At 38.0% G+C, this 23008-nt stretch overlaps 1 protein-coding gene across 1 annotated transcript in view; it reads right to left on the reverse strand.

Moving 5' to 3' along the window:
* Positions 1-3733: 3733 nt before the first annotated feature.
* The window catches only part of LOC134631767 (anoctamin-1-like), a 38178-nt gene continuing 18903 nt past the window's right edge, over positions 3734-23008 (reverse strand). Inside the window, exons 11-25 of the mRNA XM_063480319.1 lie at positions 22258-22418; positions 21454-21536; positions 21118-21129; positions 19696-19770; positions 18182-18250; positions 17898-18099; positions 12043-12154; positions 11838-11895; positions 10254-10354; positions 9513-9655; positions 8979-9131; positions 8772-8824; positions 7143-7327; positions 5579-5684; positions 3734-4352 (exon numbers count right to left, since the gene is read on the reverse strand). Of these exons, the coding sequence (XP_063336389.1) occupies positions 4101-4352; positions 5579-5684; positions 7143-7327; positions 8772-8824; positions 8979-9131; positions 9513-9655; positions 10254-10354; positions 11838-11895; positions 12043-12154; positions 17898-18099; positions 18182-18250; positions 19696-19770; positions 21118-21129; positions 21454-21536; positions 22258-22418 (1765 nt within the window). The 3' untranslated portion in view covers positions 3734-4100. The remainder of the gene's footprint in view (positions 4353-5578; positions 5685-7142; positions 7328-8771; positions 8825-8978; positions 9132-9512; positions 9656-10253; positions 10355-11837; positions 11896-12042; positions 12155-17897; positions 18100-18181; positions 18251-19695; positions 19771-21117; positions 21130-21453; positions 21537-22257; positions 22419-23008) is intronic.

Raw genomic sequence — 23008 nt, forward strand, 5'->3', positions numbered from 1 at the left:
GCTGTTGCATGCCTTCTCCATACTTTTTTCTTGCCATCATTCTGGTAGAGGTTGATCTTGGTTTCATCTGTACAAAGAATGTTTTTCCAGTACTGTGCTGGCTTTATTAGATGTTTCTAGCAAAGTCCAATCTAGGCTTTCTATTCTTGAGGCTTATGAGTGGCTTCCCCTTTGCAGTGAATCCTCTGTATTTACTTTAACGCAATCTTCTCTTTATGGTAGATATGGATGTTGATATGCTTACCTCCCGGAAAGTGTTGTTCACTTTAATGGCTTTTAGGGGTTAGGGATTTTATGGCTTCATCCACCACAATTGTGTTCCGTGGACGTCTAAGTCTTTTTGCATTACTGAATTCACCAGTGCTTTCTTTCTTTCTCAGCATGTACCAAAATGCAGATTTTCCCCACTCCTACTGTTGTAACAATTTCTTTAATTGTATAAACAGTACATTTTACTGTTGCAATGTAATGTTTATAAGGTTGGGGGAACCTGCAGTCAGCTGAGACTGAGGAAGTCACTTGGGTGAGTGATGAAACATTTCTTCCACTGAAAATGCTACATCCAGATTAACAGAATCAATCTTTTGGGATTTGAATGAAAAAACTGTGCTGTTTTAAATGCTCCCAATTGTGGGTCACCACATGTACGTGCCCAAGTTGTGACTGGGTTGCCCCGAGCGAATAATGTACTGCCAGACCCCGTAAATTTTACCTTGGTAGTCATCAACGACAGCTTGGAGACAGGGGCCTCAGGACTCCAACAACTGGAACAACTGGACTCCAGCCAGACTCACCAGTGAGCATCAGTAATCTTTTATGGTGTTCTCTGCTGGGGCAGCAGTATCTCCACTGGGTAAGGGAAGAAACTGAACAGGCTGATCAAGAAGGCCAGCTCTGTTCTGGCATGTCCTCTTGACCCAGTGGAAGGATTAAGTGACAAGACGATGCCACTGAGCTGTCATCCCCATTAGACAACACCTCCCACCCCTTGCAGGTAACCCTGACAAAACGGGGTGGGAGTGACGGTGCACCCACAGTGTGCAAATTGTACCAAACTGCAAAATACTTAGCTATGCCTCTAATAAAACCTCTGTTTGCTCTCTTTCACTTCTGCAACATCAGTCTTTCCACAGGTAATACCCATATGTTGATTCATGGTTTTCATCAGTTTTTAGACTACTGCAGCATATTTTAAAAGGGGTTATGTGCTGTAAAAGACAAAAAAAAAAAAAAAAAAAAAAGAGTTATTCTTCTATATTCAATCCCCGGGTACTGCTGTGATGCTTACACCTATGACTAAGTCCCACTTTGCTAGGTGCACTTGTTCAACTTTTCATTAAATCAAATATCTGATCAGTCAATCACATGGTAGCAGCTTAGTGGATTTAGGCATGTAGTCAAGATGATCTGCTGAAGTTCAAACCAAGCATCAGAATGTAGAAGAAAGGGGATTTAAGTGACTTTGGCCAAGACATGGATGGTTCTGCCAGACAGGGTAGTCTGAGTATTTCAGAAACTACTAACCTGCTGGGATTTTCCCAAACAAATTTATAGTACAAAAAAGTACCATAAAATATTCAGTGAGCAGCAGTTCTTTGGTCAAAGAAGAGGTCAGAGGAGAATAGCCAAACTGCTTTGAGCTGATAGAAAAGCAAGTTATTCAAATAACTACTCAACCAAATTGCAACCAAGGTATGCAGAAGAGCATGTCAAACCTTGATGTTGATGAGCTACAGCAGCAAAACAACTGCTGCTTCTATCAGCAAAAGACAGAAAAAAAAAATAGGCTTTTAGTTGCAAGCTGAACAACAGAAGAACAGAAAAACGTTGCCTGGGTTGAGTCTGAATTTCTGCTGCAACATTCAGATGGTAGTGTCAGAATTTCATGTAAACAGCACGACAAACTGATCTCACCTGATCTCCCAAATCAACAGTTCAGGCTGCTGCTGGTGTAATGATGTGGGGGTATTTTTGTGCTACACTTTGAGTGCCTTAAATGATCTTTAACACCACAGCCCACTTGAGTATAATGGCGGACCATGTCCATCCCTTCATGACCCCAGTGTACCTATCTTCTGATGGCTCCTTCTAGATTAATAATGCAAAGAAACTGAATGTTTTCAAAATACACTTCTCAACCCATCTGCCTTCTCTCTAGGTCCTGAGCACTAAAGCCACAAGTATTGCTAGAGACTTTGGTAGAAATTTGGATTCTGGGAAAGTTCTTAACACCTGTTGACTGTAGAAATTGATTGACTCGGGTGGCAGAGTAGGTTGCCCACTAATTGGAACTTCAGTGGCTCATTTCCAAATCCTCCTGTGCTTATAAATGAATGAGACGTACAAAGTGCTAAAACTGAGTACAAAGGTGTTATGTAAGTACCAGTTCATTTTTACCAAAGACTTGATTTTAAAAGGAAGAAAAAAATCAGGTTAATAGTTTTACTCAAGTAAAGTTGCTATATAGAGGAGTTGTCCATTAAAATGCAACAAAGACCAGTGTAGGTGAAGGGAATGTATAGCGGTACCTCTTTTAAACAGTTTTGAAGCAACCTGTTTGCTCTGAGTTTCAAATATCAAAGAGTAAGTTTACTGAGCCATAATCAGCTGTTAACAGAAGGAGAATTTCAGATATTGCATGCTGTAATGATTAAATGCAGAGTGGTGTATACATTCAACTTTCAACCCTTTAAAGGCAAATTTATCATATATGATGCATACGATTTGAGACTTCTACATAATCAGTGTAGGACCTCCAAAACTGGAGGTAACAAATAAGTTAAAAATGAAAACGAATATATGCAAATTAAAATTTCATTTCTTAAGAAATTGTCACAAGGATCCTCAAAAACTCAATTTTCCAAAAAATAAAAATAAAACAATCATGATTTGGGCTTTAAAGGTTTACATATCCTAAACAAGGCAGTCTGAGAGTGAACTGCATTGGAGTGAGGTCTTCTTTAAGATGAGGCCTGATTACACAGGTCTGCAAAAAAAAAAAAAAAAAAAAGATATTTTAGGGTGCTGAATCTAAAAATGATCTCAATTTCCCTCCATCACATACAGTGTTTTTGCAAATCATGAGGAGTTTACATTTAAAAAAAAAAATCACAACAGCAATGAAAAAAATCAACATTTTATTACAATTAACTAATTTTGCATAATTTTTCTGAGATTCCTCACCACTGAACAAAATAAATCTGTTGGGATGTCTTGAAGAATGGGACATGGACCATCTGAGCTCCTCACACTCACAGTATCTGCCCCCTTCTCAATTCCTCGCATTTTCTATTCTCTTGCTCTTAGAAATCGTTACTGGATATGGTTTTTTGACTCAAGTATAGGATACCAGGTTTTTGGAATTTTAAAAATATTTTTCCCAGTTTCAGTGAGTAAAAATCTATAACAAACAGTCAAAAAATCCTATGCAGTTTTTTGGTTGCAGACCTGTGTTATTCAAGACGACATATGTGAGGAGAATTTTTAAAAAAATCAATTCTGGATTTAAATTTTGTTTCATACAGCGAGTTAAAACTGTTTTCTCTTTAATATTTATTTTCTAACAGCAGGTTGTAAATTTTGATTAGTCACAGTTTAATGAAGTTTCTATATTGATTTCTTTGAATTCACATTTTCTGATTCTAATGTGTATGCTGGTAAAAAAAAAAATGCACACAATTTGTCATCATTTTTGTGCATATTCTAACATTTGTGAGTATTTAAAGGATTATATATAAAATTTCAGCTCTAATGCATGTAAGAATGAATACACTTTTACATTTTGATTTACAAAGTCATTAATTTGAGTACACAATCAGACATTCTTAAGCACATAAATACATTTGAGGGTGCACATATGGAGTGACAGAGTTTCACAGCTCAACAAAAACATGCAACACATTTGGCCACAGATTTAATTTTCTAACATCTCTTTGGCCAACTGCTGTCCCAGTTGTTGGAATGTTAAGAATATTAAGAAAAACATACAATTTACATACAATTTAGTCTGTCCTGAGAGAAAACTACTAGCAAGCTTCGACATGCTAACAACAATTAAACTAAAAGCTACTAGCTACTAGCCATAGCTGCTAGCATGGCTGTTAGAAGCTTTTGGTGCTGTTGGTATGCCGTCGGGAGCGTGGGGGCGCCACTTTGCTGTTGTTGTTGTGTTTGCTGCAGTTTTCCTTTCCATCTGTTGAAGTGCTGCTGTCAATGATATAGCTCTTGCCCTGCTCTTCTTTCATGAACAGCTCTACCAATAAAATCTTCTCCTTGTGGATCTGCAGGCTGATATCTTTTGGGATGTCTGGGATTAGCCAGTCAACAATGTCATTCATGAGCATCACAACGTTCTGTCAGAAATAAATGAAAGAAATGGGACAACTCAGCAATTTCTCTTCTGGTAAAAACAAAAAAATCTCAGAACTTCCACAGTCTGAATCCCCAACATCCCGTAGGTCACAAGCTTTTATCTTTTTCTAAAATTCTCAACCGTTTGGCATATATAGTTCATTTTAAATCAACTCAGTTCAATTTTATTTATATTGTGCCAAATTACAACAGCACCAAGCCACTTTATAGTGTAAGATAAGAATCCTACTATAATAAAGAGAAAACCCCAGCAATCAGACAACTCCCTATAAGCAAGCAGTTAGTGACAGCAGGAAGGAAAAACTCCCTTTTAACAGGAAGAAACCTCTGGCAGAACCAGGCTCAGGGAGCAGCAGCCATCTTTCAAAACCCGTGAGGGTGAGGGAAAGAAAAGAGAGCAGAGTGAGATAGGACCAAAGGGTTTCAATGGTTTTGGCCTTGACTAACCATACTAAAATTCCTTTTACACTATATGGACAAACGTATTAACTGGAGCGTTCCAAAGCTCCTCTGGCACTAACCCAAACACAAAACTGTGCACCAGGAGATTCAGGAAGTTTCCATGGCTGAGCAGCTCCTGTGGGTGTAATGTGTTGGTGTCTCAGTACTTTTGTCTATCTAGTGTTTGATATTCAACTGTGCAACAAGTAGAGAGGGGCTGCAGACCTCCACTGTTGTAACACGTCCCTGTATCTGCATACCAAGCGGTTAAATAAGAACATTTGTGCCAGACGCTGCAGGAGAGCAGTTACAGACTCCACCAGAAAGTGGGATTTTATTTCAACTCAAGGACAAAAAAGTATTAATTTTTGGAAAATGGAAAACTGCAGAAGACCTTCAGTGGAGGTTTATCATTAGGGATTTATAGGAGGGCAGCACAGTGGTACAGGGGGTATCAGTCACCTCACAACAATCAGGTTCCTGTATGTTCTCCCTGTCTCCTTGAACTGCCAGTTTGAGTAGACGTGACTTTACTTTTCAGCTACAAGTAAGTTCCTGTCCATGGACTATGTGATCAGTTTCTGAATTTCTGGTTGTTCTAATCAACTGTGGTGATTTATGTTGGCTGTTACAATGATATGTAGGTTGTTCTGACCAGACCCTACATCAGAATCATAGTTCAGCACCTCTCTTTAAAAGGTATGTGATAATTCAATAAAATAAATTCATAAGAACATTACTAGTAATTACTTTATGTATTACCTACCTGGAAAACAATAACAAAAGCCAGACGGACAGCCAGCACTGCCCAGAATTCCTTTGATAGCTCATATGGTGTGTTTGACCAAGGTGGTTCTCTGTAGTCTTTATACCTTAGTGACAAAAAAACAGATATCACATTTGGTCACAATTTAACACTCAATTTTGAGAAGAAATTTCTGGCAAAACCAGGCCAGTACATATAATCTATCTAAATGATTAAATCGGGATGATTTAGAACGTAGTGCAATCTCCCAGATGTTCCCCTCAACATGTGTTTAACAAACCAGAAACTCCCTGACATGGTGGTTGGAGAGAGGCAGAAATAAAAGTACCCAATTAGTAGCAGGTTTCATCAATAAATATTCACACCATTTTGAGCAATAAATTATGCTTGTGTGCTGCTGACATGTGTAAAACACAATAATTGCTCTTGGGTTAATATGAAACGTCTGGAAAATCCAAAAATGGTATTCCCATCTTCCTCCAGTGTTACGTTCCAGCAAGGCCTGCTGTGATTTTTGACCCTCTATCGGTGTGTTGCCATCTCTCCTGCTATAGGTGCCACCCTTTTTGTATGGCTGTCTGTACTCAGCAATTAAGCTAGAGGACTTAAAGCCAGAGAAGGAAAGAATAATCTGACATTTTTTTTCCAAGTCCATTAGTGTTAGCATTGCCAGCACAGTTCTATACCAGCTGTATTATTTCTTATATACTTATTGCTTTTCTGTGTCATGAAAGTGTCTTTTTTTTTTAACTTGCTGAATCACCATGGTAACTTCTGCTGGACACACAAACTTATCTCAAACCTAACATGTTGGTATTTGAATTCCACTTGCTGTCTTTGTATATAGTTTTGGTTGCATGTTTCTATGGTTTACACTTCCAGTGCCAGCTTTGTATCCTTGGTCTCTGTTAAGCGTCAGTCCTTAGTGTTTCCTTGCTTTTCTTTCCTCTTTCTGTGCCGACGGCTTTGTCACCAGATTCTTTTTCGTTTTAGTAATATGGTAAATATAGCACTTTTCCAGTCTAGTTTAGCAATTAAAGTGCGTTTTACTAAAAGCCTCATACACACACACACACATTTATTTGATGGTGATTTTCTCTAAAGCTAAGTGCCTTATCTAACATTCACATACTCTCACATTTTGATGGATGCATTGAGGCTCAGTACCTTGTCTGGGGATGCTTCAGCATGCAGACTAAAGGAGTAATTGTAATGGACTGAAAAGCTTGTGCAAGGATTACAGAATGGCTCATCTCTGGGCTTCAAAGTTTATTTATTGAAATAAATAAAAACGAAAATAGCTTCCTTCATTGTAAAGCACTGTACTCATTTGCATTTTATTTTGAGGTCATTGTCAACAATGACTCAATTAATAACCTGAATGCTGGAGGCACTGATTCACAAATGATTTAAAAATCATCTAAAATCACTGATTTACTTTTTACTCACAAATAGGTTTTCAAAGAAGCATAACAATAACTAGACTTTTTGAAATACCTATTTCAAAAAGTTTAAACATTTATTGAAATGTTATGACAGTTGTAACCTGAGAATAATTTCCTACCTGCATATTACAACAGGGTAGCCAAAGTGTGATGGATCCATGGGTTCTTTGCCATCCTGGAAGTGGCTGACATTAAAATAAGACAGTGTATGGTTGACAAATCCATGCATGGAGCCATCAGGACTGTACATGTACTGGTAAACCATACGAGGGATGAAGTCTGACGTGAAGGAGATAACGAATGCCTGGAGCAGGGACAGAGGTTCGGCCATTAGAGAGAGAAAAAGAAGTGTGGCAAATGGAAACAAATATGAACTATGTGAACTGTAACTACACACAGGTTTAAGTATACAACCAACTGGAATGTTGTAGCTGAAATACCAGCCATACTGCTTTATTTCTTTATTTAAAAGGATAAAAGTAATGTTTCCTTTTGAGTATGCACTTGGCATCAAGCAAAAAATTGCTTTATCTTTTGACAGGGCGAAAACTCCATTAAGCTGGAAATGCAGAAAGGCAGGCCAAAAAGAAGAATAAAAAAACACAATCTACAAAAGAGATAAGATGATATAAGCACCATGTAGCTAACAGGTGAGGGAATATTAGTTTAATGTGTATAGTTCATAAAATCAATCAAATCTGAGAACATTTCTTACCTGATCCTCCCAGAACTAAGTGATTGTTTTAAAATAATACTTAACATTTATCTATTGAAACCAAATTTTTTACATTCATACAATGAAAACTGAGTTACCCTCATACTGTAACTTCATAACTAGGCAGATAAAATCATTTTTCATGAATGAAAAACACATGCAAACTTTGGTAAATTAATTTTACACCAATTCCAGGTGTCACCATTTATAAAACTCTAAAGCCAAATTTTCATTTTATTTTCCAGAGAGTGGTCTTGGTCTGTCATGAGCAGTTGGGATATGTGATGCCATCATGTCATCATAGACCAAAATCTCTAAGGAATGTTTCCAGCAACTTGTTGAATTTATACCATGAAGAATTAAGACAGCTGAAGGCAAAAGAGGGTCCAATCTCTTATTAGCAAGGTGTAACTAACCAAGTGTCCTGTGTGTGAATGTTTGCATAATCAGTCCATGGAAGGAACAAGTTTCATGGTGCGTTTGCAGGCAACTTAGTAAGAGTTGTGGTTCTAATAATAAATAACTTCTTTGTTGTGCAGTTTGTTATTTGCAGGCTGGAGGATAATGGTCACTTTTCTTGTCTTTGCAGAGTTAGCACCTGGGCTACCTTGCTTTGCAGCTCCTTGGAAAATGAGCTGCAAGCCTTTTTATTTTAATTGCTTATGTGGTATTTAGTTAACATAAAGGTGGGGTCTCTTAGCTATTATTATTATTATTTTTATTATTAGTAAAGGAAGAACGTTCAGGCCCTGGGTAAACTACATAGGTATGGCTACAGTTAGGGTGATGTCAGGTTATAGGAAGTGACTGAAGGAACTTTTTGATGTAATTGTTTCACAATATATATATCAAGTTTCTTACTCACCATATTTGAGGAATATATGTGGGCCCTTTTTCCTCTTTGTAAATTTTTGTTATGTATACAATTTGTTTATGGACATGAACTTAGACAAAGTTTTTTACATTAGTTTTAACACCAGCATGATCACTTGTGTGGCATGTCAAAAGAATTAAACCAACAGACATCACTTACGTTAATGATGACAGCAACTTTTGCTACCCCTCTCAGTATGTTGTACCATATTCCTGTAAAATGAGAATATGTGTCAGCTAATGGTTTTCAGGTATAAGATTTCTCTTCTTATAATTAAACAAATATTATTTTCTCTTGTTGTTATTGTGATCCTTCCTGAATAACATGCATTTTTAAACATGCCACAGTGTTTTAAATATAACCCACCGATGTCTTTAGCTCTTGCTGCCACTGGTCTTCGCAGCTCTGTCACAAATTTCTTGGCATCAAGTCGTATTTCAATGATGTTGTTGAGCAGAGCAAAGAGTGGAGCCAGCGGGAAGGATGCAACAAACAATGTAACAAAACCAAACTGGATGACTGGACAAAGGAGCAAAGCAAACAATCAGTACCAACATATCCCTTTACCTGTGCAGATATAAATGTACAGCAAATGTACTGAAAACATATTATAGGCACACAATTTTAATTTTTTGTCTACTGTCTCTACATAAACAAAACTGCATTGAATTAGAATATAGATTAACATGGAAATCCTCAAAACCTTGAAACCAAAATAAGAATCAGTATAATCTCACAACTGATCCTTTAGTCGTGATTTAGACTTTTGAATGAAATGCGGCCATCAGTGTTTATGGAAAATTATCTTTGCACACAAGAAAACAGACTTGTGTTTTGCTTTGTTCATATCTAGTATTTAAGAACCAAAGTGGTGAAGGTTATTTAGTGTGTAGTACTGACTCATTTCCATATATTCAGGAGTTAATCCACCAAACGGCTCCAGAAAATGGTCGGTTTCATATCTCGTCAACTTCTTCTGTCTCTCTTCTTCCTGAAAAGCTCCTTGCTTTGACCGAATGTACCGAATCAGTTTCTTCAGTTTGCTGAAAAACATGTGCACATATGAATACACAAACACAAATGCATATAGAAGCATGCATTTATATAAACAATAATGGACACAGATCACTCTAATAGCATGTCGGTGCTGTACATTTGGAAGTAATGAGTTGTGTTCAATCATTTCATGTATAAGTAATAACTTGACTACAGATGAGTTGTTTGATGGTTTGATGATCCTTCTTTACAGCTACAGTCAAAAGGAGTGTGTTTTTTGTGTTGCCACACGCTGTCAATGCTAACCTCAGCCTTGGGTGTTATACGGTTTACTCAAATTGGCATTCTAGCTTCTGTTTTTTTTTAGCTGAATTATGATGCCAGTGATTACATTCGAACAGAAAAAAGTTACATTATCTCCTCACTACATAAAAATGTTTGATATGCATATCAAAAGTTGTTATTACTAAATGTCAATATGTAGGAGTGTGCACAGAATTCAAGAGAATGGAATTCAGCAAAGTATTTTTTTTTAAGTACTTCCTGAATATCGAGGAGTGATTATAGAAAGAAGATCTCATGCAATTATACTACAACAATGTGATGTCCAAGAGCAACAAACCAATATGAGGTGATCCTACTTACGGTATTCCAATCTCAAAAAGGTTGTTCTGGATAAGTTGCTTTCCCAACATGGTGATACTCAGCTGGATACACAGCTCCATCAGACAGCCTCCATGAGCACACTGTAAAACAATCCCACACTAAAGTCAACCACAGAAAAAAAGGAATTTTTAAAAGTACACCTAAAGCAAAATGACAGTATTCTCCGTTCTTGTTGCAAAGACAGCAACAACTGCACTTTTTTTACTGATTGTGTGGATATCCAGGCAAAAAGATGACCTGATACAGTATGCAAACACGACCTCTCTTGTCAAGACGACACAACAGCACTTGCACTCTTGCCATCACCACTTTCTACATAGGCACTTTAGAGAGTGTCCTGACCAGCAACATCTCACTCTGGTATGACAGCAACATTCCTTTAGACCATAAACACCTTCAGAGAATGGCACACTAGGAGAAATGTAAATATTTTCATTATAACACAACAGTGTGCAGAGCAGAATGACTTGCTCTACCTTGGGTCATATAATCACAGGAAGGTTGGTGGTTTGATCCCTGCCTTCCTGTAGTCCACCCGAGTCCATAAGTTGAAATATCTTTGGGGAAGTGGCCCCAGTGTATCCATTAGAGTGTGTGATAAATACTGGAATGCCAATTTATTAATGATGTTGCACCAACTGCATCTTATAAGTGACTTGGTTAAAGCAGATAACCAAGCAGATTTGATGAGAAATGAGTAGTGTGTAAGTGCAGATTTTACACTTACATCTTTCTCTGGAAATAGCATTGTAATTCAGAAAAAGTGAGAGGAAGATGACTGATGATAACTGATATGTTTGTGATATAAAGGTGAATCTCCAGTTAGAAAGTGAAGCAGGCTGAATGTAGTCTTTAAGACTGTGTTAGTGCTTCTCTGGACAGTTCATATGATGTGCAGGAGTACATTATTAGGAATTATTCCACATTTTAAACCTCAAATCTGCATGTAACTGTGTGACTGAGGACCAGAAATGTGTCGGGCTGTGGGGTGAGGACTAAGTGAAAAGCTACAGAACCAAAGCTTTGGTATGGTACTGATAGCAGAGTCTATCATAGCTGAAAGTTGGTGAAAGGTGGGGCACACCCTGCACAACACACACACACACACACACACACACACACACACACACACACACACACACACACACATCAATCATGCATGCTCATTCAATCGTATGACCAATTCAGAATCAACAATTGTGATTTTCTTTAAGGCAAGACTGAAATACTAATCTAATATTATGCATTATATGTAATATTATATTGTCCCCTGGTATTAATAAAGTATTCTGATTCTGATTTTGAGTCTGGTGAAGTCATTTAGCTTAGGGCAACAATCTCTTTACCAGAAAATAGAAAGAACAAGCAGTTCAATAAAAATGTCATTATACTTCTAGAATGTGACTTAAAAATGTGTTTAATATGAAAACTGGGAGAAAGTGCAGTAAAATAAAATGTATTTATTTGGTTTAAATTATCTTCAGAACAATTATACTCCAAGTCCAGTCTGAAATTATTATGAAAGCTTTGTTTGAGGTTAATTTGTAAAAACACAAGGCTTACCTCTTCCATTCTGTAAGAGTCAAACACATATAGGTAGCTGCCTGGCCTGCCTACAAGTCTAGAATGAAAATGAATGGAAAACTGTTTAAAGTGTGAAGTATCAAATATTAAACTTTGTGCATAAACAGTAACTGAAAAAAAAAAAAACTCAAAAAAAAAAAAAAAGAAAAACAAAACAAAAACAATATATTATGAGATTACTAACCTTCCCCTGAAGAAAGCAATGTAGATGATTGGGGAAAATGCATTAACAAACTTGAGAATGAAGGTCTTGAAGATGAGTCTTTCCTCAAAACTCTTGTCAGTTTTAGGAGCCTCTATAAGGGAACAGAAACATTATTATTATTATTTTCATTTTCTTTTTGACAGTTACTTCTAAACACTGGAACAAAATAAAACACAACATGCAGTGGCGGTCCTAGCCTGTTTGGCGCCCTGGGCGAACACTCCCTCTGGCGCCCGCCCCCCCCCCCCCCCCCCACACACACACACACACACACACATATGAAGAGAGAGAGAGTATGCATAGTATGCAAACGGATACCAAACAGACATAATTCGTCATACAATGAGAACAGGACAAATCAACAATTGACACTGACTAATTAATATTATATTATTGTATATATTGTTTGGAGTTTAGTCTCTTACTGTTACTATTTTTACCATTTCTTCTTGGAGGAACTGTAACCCACATAATTTCCTTAGGGATTAAGAAAGTATTCTGATTCTTAATGTTTTAGGATACATGACCTGCCATTATCCAATGACACATCTGCTTACCTGTATCTTTTGCTCGTTTCTCCTTGTAGGAGCCATAATTAAATGTATTGAATTTTAATGATCACTGGGTTTTCATTTGTTTGGTTGCTATGGTGATGTGTAACGGGAGTCACGTGGGTGCTAGCGGTGACATTAAGAGGGCGTTGTCAGTCTGTCTTTCACTGGTTTGATTTTGACAGAGAGGAGGGCTGGGTAGCTGTAGTTTTTGTTGACCGCAGCACAACGAGTTTCCCCTTGTTGCATTAGAGCTGTGATGTTTTAAGAGTTTGAATCGCGAGCCGATCGCATTGCTCTGTAAACTTTTCAAGCACTTTAATAAACTTTATTGCGTAAAGTTGACAGCGCGTCAGGCAAATAGGCAGGCTCAATCCCCGGCCTCTAGCGACTGTGGAAGTCGCTACACTCCTTTTCTCTTTTTTTTAAACTTTAAAAACGGGTTGTGTGTGAGACTTTGAATCAACAAAATATAAAATATACATTTTAAATTGTTATTGATCTCTTTACCCCTGGTCCTAAAGTGTATATTTATTTTCTTACTCTTCTTATATTTATTGTTTTACTTGCACTGCTGTAACTGGAGCTTCGTCGTCTGGTCTCTCTATATACTGGACTGTATGTAGCGGAGATGACAATAAAGTTCACTTCGACTTCAGCAGCAAGCAGGCGCACCGAGGGCTCTCGTGCTCACTTTTCGCGTATAGAATTTCGAAAAAACATCGGTGCAAATTATAAGTCTGTATCATAATGTCTGGTGTTTCGTGTTTGTTGTTTTGTTTTTATTTTGTTTTATTTTGTGAGTTGGTTATTAGATGCTGCTCCAGCCAGCCAGAGAATCCCCTTGACTACAGATGCACAAGTGCAGATTCATATAGATGGTGTGGAAATTGAAAGAGTACTTGAACATAAGTTTCTTGGTGTGATTATAGATGATAAATTAAACTGGAAGTCTCATATAAATCATATACATAACAAAATTTCAAGAAGTGTTTCAATCTTGAGTAAAGTAAAACACATTCTGGACCACAAATCACTCCACATTCTCTATTGTTCCCTGATTGCACCGTATTTGCATTACTGTGCAGAGGTTTGGGGCAATACCTACAAATGTTCGCTATCACCAATCTTTATATTACAAAAAAGGGCCATAAGGATAATCCATAAAACTGGTTACAGAGATCATACAAATCCACTATTCTTAAAATCAAAAATTCTAAAATTCACAGATCTGGTTCATTTTCTCACTGCAAAAATTATGTATAAAATATATAAAATTATGTATAAATAACCTGCTTCCTGACAATATTCTAAAACTGTTTTCTAAAAGGGAACGGGGATACAATTTGAGGGGGGAATTAATTTTAAAACATCCTTGTATCCGCACAACATTAAAAAGTTTTTGCATCTCTGTGTGTGGAGTGAAGCTGTGGAACAGACTAAGTAAAGATATGAAGCAATGTCCGAGCATGGTGCAGTTTAAAAAGCGGTTTAAGGATATGGTTTTTACAGGGTACAGGGAGGAGGTAGAAATTTGATAGGGTGTTCTTGTCCAATATTTTCATGTGTGTGCGGGTGCACGGGTATGTTGGTATGGGTATATATATCTGTAGGTTGTGTATCCTTTGAGGTGTTACTGGGGTTATTGAAAATGTGTATATGTGTATATGTGTATATACGTAGGTATGGATAGATAGAAACATACATATATATATATGTGTGTATGTATGTGTGTATGTATATATATATATAAAATTAATAAACAAATTAAAAATATATATATACAACTAACATATAATGTAATTGCAAGGAGGTATTTCTGTAGTCTATTGATTACTAGATAGTGGAAAAGGGGTGGGATTAAATAAGCTTATGCTTCTTCCTGCTCCTTTTTGAACATGAAAGTTATTTGTAGTTGTGGTTGCTCGTTTTCCTTTTGTTTTGCTTTGTTTATTTGTCTCTTTGAATTCTATGTTGTTGTACTTTTTTAACGTGTTCAAAATAAAGATTCAATCAATATGCGCTGGCATGATGTCGGGGCAGCATGAGTAGGAGCAATTTTTTTTTTTTGTCGATGCCCGTGATGTCGCCCCCCACCACGATGCCGCCCCGGGCAACCGCCCGTGTCGCCCGTATCTAAAACCGCTACTGACAACATGTCTCAAAGCAGTTGAGATGGGGCCATGTTCACCACCAGTAAAGGTTTTTGATACGGGCGACACGGGCGGTTGCCCGGGGCGGCATCGTGGTGGGGGGCGACATCACGAGCATCGGCAAAAAAAAAAAAAAAAAAAAAAATTGCTCGTACTCATGCTGCCCCGACATCAGCCAGCGCATACTGGGGATGGCATAGGCACCGATCGGTTTTCTATCGCCCATTTGCTGCGGGTAAGGGCGCCCTCCGTTTGCGAGGTGCGCCTGCTGCTTGCGGCACAGGGAGGAGAGTGCGGGGCGGCGGGGGATTCTCTGGCTGGCTGCATCGGCATCTAATAACCAACTCGAAAATAAAACAAAATAAAAACAAAACAACAAACCACGAAAACACCAGACATTATGATACAGACTTATAATTTGCACCCATGTTTTTTCGAAATTCTATACGCGAAAAGTGAGCGCGAGAGCCCTCGGTGCGCCTGCTCGCTGCTGAAGTCAAAGTAAACTTTATTGTCATCTCCGCTACATACAGTCCAGTATATAGAGAGACGAGTAAGAAGAGTAAGAAAATAAATATACACTTTAGGACTCGGAGTAAAGGGATCAATAACAATTTATAATTTACAGTTTGATGATTTAAAGTCTGACACAACCTGTCGAAATTGGAGGGGGGCCGGCTGCTTCCAAATAGAGCACATTTCATTCATAATGGTGTAAATCCAAGCCCATTATGTACTCATGATTGGGTTGTGTGAAATCCCAGAAATAAACCCTAGACAAAGTGAATCTGTGAACTAAGGTGTAGGTCTATTAGGTTATGTTGTGGCGATCCTCGAGTTGGGGGATTTGTGTTCATACTGGAGTGCAAAATTAAAACCAATGGAAGATGGACAAGAAAAGTTCAAAGCCATCAGGTGCTCAGTTTAGAAAAAATAGAAAAGAAGAGGAGAAACGAGCAAAAGATACAGGTAAGCAGATGTGTCATTGGATAATGGCAGGTCATCCTGAAACAATCAGAATCAGAATACTTTATTAATCCCTAAGGAAATAATGTGTGTTACAGCTGCTCTAAAAAGAAATGGTAAAAATAGTAACAGTAACAGACTAAACTCCAAACAATCCATTATGTTACAGATTTTAATATTAATTAGTCAGTGTCAATTGTTGATTTGTCCTGTTCTCATTGTATGACGAATTATGATGGCTGTTTGGTAGCCATTTGCATACAATGCATACTCTCTCTCTCTTCATGTGTGTGTGTGTGTGTGTGTGTGTGTGTGTGTGTGTGTGTGTGTGTGTGTGTGTGTGTGTGGCGGGGCGCCAAACAGGCTAGGACCGCCACTGTTCACCACTGTGTGACATCCCCCTCTTATTTTAAAAACGTCTTTCATTTCTAAACATGTGGGAGCTGAGGAGATCAGCTGCTGGTCCTTTGGGAGAGGAATGTTGTTCCATTCTTGTCTGATCAACAAGATCAGGCTTTAAACAGTCCTGGGTCTTTTTTTTTTTTTTTTTTAAATATTCCTGATTTCATGATGCTGAAATGTTTTTATTTGTTGAAAGGTCTGGACTGCAGGCAGCCCAATTCCCAGACTCTTCTATTACAAAGCCATGCTTTTGAATGGAGTGCTGATAAAAAAAGTCACATGCTCCCTCTCCTCTTTAGTCAGGAGGCTGCAGCTTTTTTCAAGAACAATTTCAATTTTGGATTCATATGACCACAAAGTAGTTTCCCACATTGTCTTCGTCCATTTATTTTAACACCTGTCTGACAGCTGCATGGGCCAAACCATGGAGATGAGTCACCAAGGGGGTGTAGACCACTCCTGTGTAAGGAAGCACCCAATCATGTGCGGTCCCAGGCCCACACCAAGTCCATGCAGAGGAGGCCAGCCACCCCACCTGGGGCCAGCACCTGTCACCACAAGCCCCCTAAGCCCCACATCTCAAAACTGTAAGGCAGCACCCGCCCCAACCATCCACTACCACAAAATAGCAGCTGCAAATCAGTCTAGATTCTAGCTACACTTTAAACCCAGATGTTCCTTTAACTAAACTGTTAGAGTGGTCATTACCAGTACTTATTGTTTCATGTTTTGCAAAAACATGATGCTAGCTATGTCCAAATTCATAGGCAGCATCCTTTGGAGGACCCGGTCTTCGCGGTCTACATGTGCCTATGAATTGGGACATACGTGGTGATTCACAGTTTAGCCATAACATTAGCATTTAGATGAGGGTTTCTACCATTTCATATTAGCTCTGTGCTTGCATGTGTTTGGGATTCTACATAACTGATTACTGGATATGGTAAATTACCAGTTCACAGCTGCTTTTTAAGCTTGCACATAAGTGATTTGTTGCCTTAGCAGTGACATGGAAAACCTTTCAGATGAGGAGGGCATTGATAGCTGAGATTTGACTCATGCTTTCTCTCCTTCCCTCTGAGGTGACAAAGGCATAGAGGCTGCTGCTTTTCAAATGCCTTATTTTTCTTGTTTGGCCATTCATGACCTTATTAATGAGAATACTGAGTTTTGGTAGAGCAGGTCATCTACTAATCGGAAGGTTGGTGGTTTGATCCCTGGCTGCTCCAGTCTGCATATCTTTGGGCAAGATACTAACTCCAAGTTGCTTTCTGATGCATCCATCACAGTATGAACGTGTGTGATGGTTAGAAAAAAAAGTTCTTGTATGGGTGTAATGGGTGAGTGAGGCAAGCTACATAAACTGCTTAGAGTGCTCCAGGAGAGCAGAAAAGCTCTATATAACAATCAGTCCATTTACCATGCATGAGAGATAACTAATAGGGAAGCCCATTGGATAGCTACACACATAATCCCAGAACCGGAGATACATCAACTAACTACTCTTCTTTTGCCATTCCAGCTGGATAGCTTGTGTTTTTGTTTTACTCTCAATAGACCAGACCCAACTGATATTCATACACTGGTATGAACATAGTAATAAACATTTATGTTTACGTTTCATATAAAAAGGCTTTCCCATGGTATAAGAATTATTGTGAAGACAAAGGAATAATTGACCAGACACAAATGTCCTTATTGTATTAGTGCAAAGTTTAGTTGACGGAGTTAACAGCATTAGCCTGTTTTATACAAAACTTACCTAATACAGTAAGCCATCGTGCCACAGCTCCATATACCTCATCCAGTATAAGGATGACCACAAGGTTGATGATGGCTGCAGTGGTTTTAACTGTCAGCTGCACATGGTTCCTTGTGATCAGACTGGAACTCATATGAAGAGCAGCTTTGGTGGAGATGCGGTAGAGGATCACACCAAACACAATGGCAAATGTAACACCAATCTGAAGGGGTAAAAGGGTTTTTCAGCTTTTAAACATAACATCAGTGATGTACAGTATATGCACAGAATAAGATTTCTCCTACCATTAACAACATCATGACGATGTTAGTCATGTAGGCAGGCAGACGGTCCTGAAATGTAAGCTTTTCTATCTGAAACAAGTAAATAATAAAACAGTAAAAAAAATGAACTCAGGTCAAACATGACATGTAATGCCACCACAGTCATACTTTTAAATGTATTAAAATCAACACAACATATTAAGAAAGCAAAATAGACAAAGAGAAAGTTCCAAAAAAAGGAAATCAACAGCCTGGTACAAGGAATGCGCTAGTCAGCTCAACAATATCAACAGGCCTGAAATAAGGATGCTGACTTTAATCACTGACAGGCCAGGCCAGCAGGAGGCCTCCATTAAAGGGACGCCACTTGATGCCAAGATCAATTGATTCCCAGAAACCTGTTACCTCCAAGCCACAAGCTCCTTACAGGTGACGATAGCTCAGTCACCTGTAAGGGAAGCACTTATCTCCTCTGCATGTACCTCCTCTTTGCCATTCTGGGAGCCCTCTAGGCAACAAAGTCCCCCTGAATTTTCAAAGGATTTCTCTCAAGAAAGACTGTTGCAGACTCTCACAAACAGAGCCCAGCGTCGCTCCCCTGTTGTGAGTTCCTTAAGCTCATTGACAGAACTCTGGGTAGTACGCATCCTGTTGTGTATCAATAAACATTCTAAAGTTGCCAGTGTCTGTGGTAGTCTGCTTCTTGAGTCTGATATGAACCAAAACATTTCAAACAAAAATATAATCAGAAACTAAGTTTCACTTTTAGAGCTGTTGATTCTGTGAGAGCAAAACTAAAAAACTAAATGAAAGATCTAGGAAACTGATTCAGAGCGATTTCACATGAATGGCAAACAAATCCTTGGACTATTAGATAGCTGTTAGCTCAAGGCTCTTATTATACTTAAGAAATACAAGTAAGGCCACAGTGTAAGAGTAAAGTGCTCTATTATATAGTAAGATACTATTACATTAGCTAGAGGCAGCTGTGACTCAGATAGCAGAGTGGCAAATCCCTGGTTTACTCCAGTCTGCATGTTGAACTCTCCTTAGGCAAGATATTGAACCCTGAGTTGCCCCCAATGCACCCATCTTAGTGTGTGTGATTGTTACGCAAGGCAAACAGAATAGAAGGTATGCACACTCATAAATATTGGTGCTAAATATGTTGTAAATGTGCAGTCTTAGTTCTGTGCACAAAGCAAATATAACTACTTTTCATAATGTTTTGAAAAGATTGTTGGTGATAAAATGTTTTCCTGTGGGCTGTGCAATAAGCAGTGGCACAAAAAAGCATTAGATTACACAACGCAAACACACAAATACATGGCAAAGTGTCAGCTCTTGCAAGATGTTTAATAGCATTTGCAAAAGCAAATGTAGGTATATTGACACAAGACACCCTTTTTATGCACAAACTAAAGCACTCGGCAAAACAGTTTTAAAGTAAAATACAACTAGAATACTCAATAACCTTATAATACACGCAGCTTTAATAATAAAAGATTTTCATGTACAGCACAGAGTGTGTTTACCTTGTCCTGGGACTTTTGACGTTTCCTTAGAGACTTTTGCATTACTTTGAATTCGTACTCAGCCCTGGGGTGATCCTATGATGACACACACAAAAAATGATAAACAGTGGCAGTGATTCATACTAACCAAACTAAAATAGATGTTGAAGGGACAAGTCTAACCAAAAACAGTATCAAAAAAGTATAACATCAATACAATTTCAAAAAAGTGTCTTTTCCCTTAATCTTTGAATTCAGGTGTTTTTGGTCCTATTGCCACAGGTGCTTAAAAAACAATCTGATTGTCCTCCCAACCTCTGGTGGTTGTTTTCTCTGAAGATGTTGGAGAAAACAGCCACCTATAAGAAAGATGATGGTAATGTAGGGACAGTTATTCTTTAAGATACTAAGTTGCTCTACAGGCTTGGAATACAAGAAGTCTTTTCTGAAAAATAATGTTTTGGCTGTTTTCTCCAACAGCGTCAGAGAAAACAACCACCAGAGGTTGGGAGAAAACAATTGTGGAGTCCAGCCACAATCATCATTTAATTAAAAATTTTTTATACTGAAAGTATGAAAAGTCAAATAACTGACATCTGTAAGACAGTGAAGTGAAAAATCACAGTTAGAGTAAAAGTGAATAGAAGAGGAAAGATGTGCGCTGAAAGGAAATGACCACAGTGCAGTTTAAAGGGGAAACATTATCATAATGTACAGACTTAGCATTTATAAGCTGTGTCTAATGGAACCGGGGAGTGGAGGGTCTCACAATTACTAATAATTGTGATTAAACATGTTATAACTATCAAACTAACCTAAATAGGAGACAAATTTAAAAGCTGGCTACATACTTTTTTTGCCTGTTTCCAAGTGTGATGATCTCACTCATTGTTTGAGATGGTAGTTTGTTTGCTGTTAAACTGGACAGAACTATCTTTTTAGGGTGTCTGTATATGGTGATAAAATTAACATTTTATTTTGCCCATGCTCTTTTCTGATATGATTTTCTTTCATCCATCCCAGGATCCATTCAGCTTAACAGTTAGAGGAAAAAAGCAATGAAGTTGCCAAAGGGATACTGATATAAAACAAGCATTCTGGGATCCATCTCTCTCTTCATTTATTGTTTAAAGATTTGTGTCAGAAAGCACAATCATGAAATCAGGATTTCACAGTTATGAACCAGTCAAATCATGTGTGCATTTTGTCCTGTAAATAAAATGTTAGTCAATGGTCATAATTTTATAAATGAAATTTTTTTTCAATAAATCATTTTTGGACTCTGTATAGATTTTTTCATAGCTCAGCCATATTGATGTCATGTATGCTGTACATGGTATGAAGAATATATATAAACTGTGCAGGTCGCAGCAGCAGCAGAAAGGTTATGAAAAGCAAAGAGACAAGATAATAGTGATATAATAATATGAATTTTCACCAAACCTTGAGAGCTTCCTGTGAAAAACAAATTCAGAGAAACAACATTGAAGTAAAGTGAAAAATGGGTCAATATGTTTTCAGTCTATATGACAGTAAATTGAGAGAGGGTACTGTTTTTTCATAATCACACTGAATAGTAAAGTCTATTCATGCTCAATGTGAGTGAACATGAATAGACAACAAAAATAAAGAGAAACACAAAAATGCAACATTTCTAGTTTGGCGACCTGGGTTCTCTTTATAGTATTGTATATATAGCAGATCTTTTATTTATTATGTGGGCCTTGGCTCTCTGCTTTTTATCCTTTCACACAGAAAAGCAGTTTTGTTATTACTCACTTCCTCATCCTCGAACCCTGTAAGGTCCCATTCATAGTTGAGTCTCATCTGCCTTCTTTTCCAATGCTCCATGAACATGGCAGCTTTAAAAGAGAGATAAGAAAATAAGCAGAAACAACCAGACATCAAAATGTGCATGTTTCAAATATAAAATGGAAAGTACACAGAACAACAAAAATTGGTGGCAAGTACAGCAGACACAGACATGAGTAAAGCAACAAGTGGGCTAGGTAAATAAGGCCTCAAATAGAGAGATCGACAACCACTCGTGCTTTACAGCCAATCCTGGAATGACTAATTCCCTTCACATGAGTGTCTTTGGACTGTGGGAGGGAACCAGAGTCCTTGAAAATCTAGAAAACCTTTTGCTGTGAGGTGACAGTGCTAATCAATAAAAACTGTTCCACCTGCATCAGACAATTCAATTTCTTCTATAAAACATCTCCCAGAAAAGTGATCAACAAACAGAAGAAGGGCTATCAATAATCAAATCTGAGTACAATAAGCTAATGGACTCCAGACTAACTCTGGGAAGGTTGATGTCGTTACTTTCTCACATATGCACAGGTAGATTTGGGTAGCCTTTTCCCTTTAATAAATGAAATCATCATTTAATTAGTGCATTTTATATTTACTCTGGTTGCCTTTTTTGCCATTTGTTTGATGCTTTAAAAATAAGTGTGACAAAACAGCAAAAGAAAAATCAATCAGGGAGAGACGTATACTTTTTAACAGCACGTTATAAAGTGGACACACATACTCTACTTTTGTCTTTTTTGAATGAGCTTCTGTAGCTTCACTCACCCCAGAGAGCCATGAATATAGAGAAGAAAACTGTGGCAGGATTGTCAAACAGATGACTTGCCCGGGCAGTCCCACAGGCAGTGCTAAGTTTCCAGTAGCTGCATACTCTGTCACACAGTGGACACATGGTGATGTTGTTCCTTGGATGACAAATCTCCATGCTAGAATTAACAGAAAGGCACATGCAGAGTTGTATTTTTATCACTGTTTAGATTATGTAAAATACATGATTATAACCCACCACTACTTTGCTAATGCAACCCTCACACTATCCTTAGGCTAATCTCAAATCACACAAAAATGTATTTTGTTATGGCAACTGAATAACAAAAGTACAGCAAGAGTACTGACAGGCACTACAAAGAGACAACGTATTTCTCCCATCCAGGCTTCTCTTCATTGGCTCCAAGTTAAATCCAGAATCAAACTAAATCTTTCTTGTCACATATAAGGTATTAAATAATCAGGCCCCATCTTATCCTAACAACCTCTGATTACCACCCCAACACAGCACTTCGCTCTGTTTTTTTTTCCTTTTCGTTTTTATGGGGGGGCTCAGAAAAGTATTAACACGTGTCTTGCATCTGCAGGTGATTTTGTTTCTGTGTATATGTGTGCATATGCAGATTTGCACACATATACACAGTTACACCTGTGAGCTGTATAATATCCACACCCCTAAAAGGCCAACAAAACGCACCACGATGAAACCCAGAAACCAAACATTTAACCAAGGGTGAGTACACAAGCA

Source organism: Pelmatolapia mariae, linkage group LG7 (genome assembly GCF_036321145.2).
Source record: "Pelmatolapia mariae isolate MD_Pm_ZW linkage group LG7, Pm_UMD_F_2, whole genome shotgun sequence".
Taxonomy (NCBI): domain Eukaryota; kingdom Metazoa; phylum Chordata; class Actinopteri; order Cichliformes; family Cichlidae; genus Pelmatolapia; species Pelmatolapia mariae.